General features: G+C 37.5%; 1 protein-coding gene across 1 annotated transcript; it reads left to right on the forward strand.

Moving 5' to 3' along the window:
• The first annotated feature begins 361 nt into the window (after positions 1–361).
• On the forward strand, positions 362–763 carry LOC128127888 (uncharacterized). Its single transcript, XM_052766616.1, has one exon. The coding sequence runs from the start codon at positions 362–364 to the stop codon at positions 761–763; it is 402 nt and encodes a 133-aa protein (XP_052622576.1).
• Positions 764–1,303: the final 540 nt, after the last annotated feature.

Raw genomic sequence — 1,303 nt, forward strand, 5'->3', positions numbered from 1 at the left:
TAAAAAAGTTATTTTCAAGATTTGGAGTTCCTAAAGCCCTTATTAGTGACCGAGGCACTCACTTTGCCAATGATCAATTAGAAAAGGTGTTAAGGAAATATGGGGTAACCCATAAATTCTATACATCTTACCATCCACAAACTAGTTGGCAAATTGAAGTGACGAATAGAGCATTGAAAAGAATTTTGGAAAGATCGGTGGGTAGCAATCGAAAGGAATGGTCGGATAGGTTAGATGATGCACTTTGGGCCTTCCACACAGATTTCAAAACACCTATTGGTACTACACCATATAGGCTAGTTTATGGGAAGCAATATCATTTACCGGTGGAAATAGAGCATAAAGCTTTTGGGCTTTAAAAATGTGCAACTTTGATATAGCTGAAATTAGAACCAACCGGTTGATGCAACTAAATGCTCTTGAAGAACTTAGGAATGAAGCCTATACTAGCTCCTTGATTTATAAAGAAAAAACCAAGAATTGGCATGACAAAAGAATCAAGGGTAATAAAGACTTTCATGAAGGGCAAAAAGTGTTACTTTTTAATTCAAGGCTCAAACTCTTTCCGGGCAAACTAAATTCAAGATGGGATGGTCCATTTCTAGTAAAGAAGGTTTTTCAACATGGAGCTATCGAGTTATTATCAAGAGATGGCACTCCTTTCAAAGTGAATGGACATCGGGTGAAAAAATATGAAGAAGGAATCCCGAGGAATGAAGACCTAGAAGAAGGGCTGCTGCTAGAAGACATGGCAACAACGTAGAGTGGGAAAGAGTCCAGCTAACAACTCCTTAAAAAGAAGCGCTTCCAGGAGGCAACCCAAGTTAGAGTTTGCATTTCTTTTCCCTTTGTTTTTCTTTTTCACTTTTAGGATATGTTTTCTTTTCATTCTTCTTCTGAAATTATGCTTAAAATGATTGCTTGAGGGCAAGCAATGCTCAAAGTGTAGGGTGGTGGTTTAAAAAAATTGAGTTTTTTCAAACTGAATGATCTACTCGCCGAGTTCATAAGATTACTCGGCGAGTACTTTTTGAATTACACGAAAAATCGTGAATACACGTTCCTACTCGGCGAGTAGGCATTTCTACTCGACGAGTACAAGCAATTAAACGAGTTTTTACAATCTGTAAATAAGGGTTTCTTTTACCCTACTCATTTTCACCAGCCACTTCTCATTCATACTTGTCGAGCATTCAGTTTTCTCTCAAGCCATTCCTTTGATTTCTTGTTGAATCTTCATCCACAAAGCAAAAGGTATGATATTTCCTTTGAATTCTTGCTAAAGGTCACAACTTTATCAGTT

This window comes from Lactuca sativa, chromosome 8, assembly GCF_002870075.4.
Source record: "Lactuca sativa cultivar Salinas chromosome 8, Lsat_Salinas_v11, whole genome shotgun sequence".
Lineage (NCBI taxonomy): Eukaryota > Viridiplantae > Streptophyta > Magnoliopsida > Asterales > Asteraceae > Lactuca > Lactuca sativa.

Coding starts and splice junctions, on each gene's coding strand:
- LOC128127888 (XM_052766616.1), top strand. CDS start 362: ATGTGCAACTTTGATATAGCTGAAATTAGAACCAACCGGTTGATGCAA.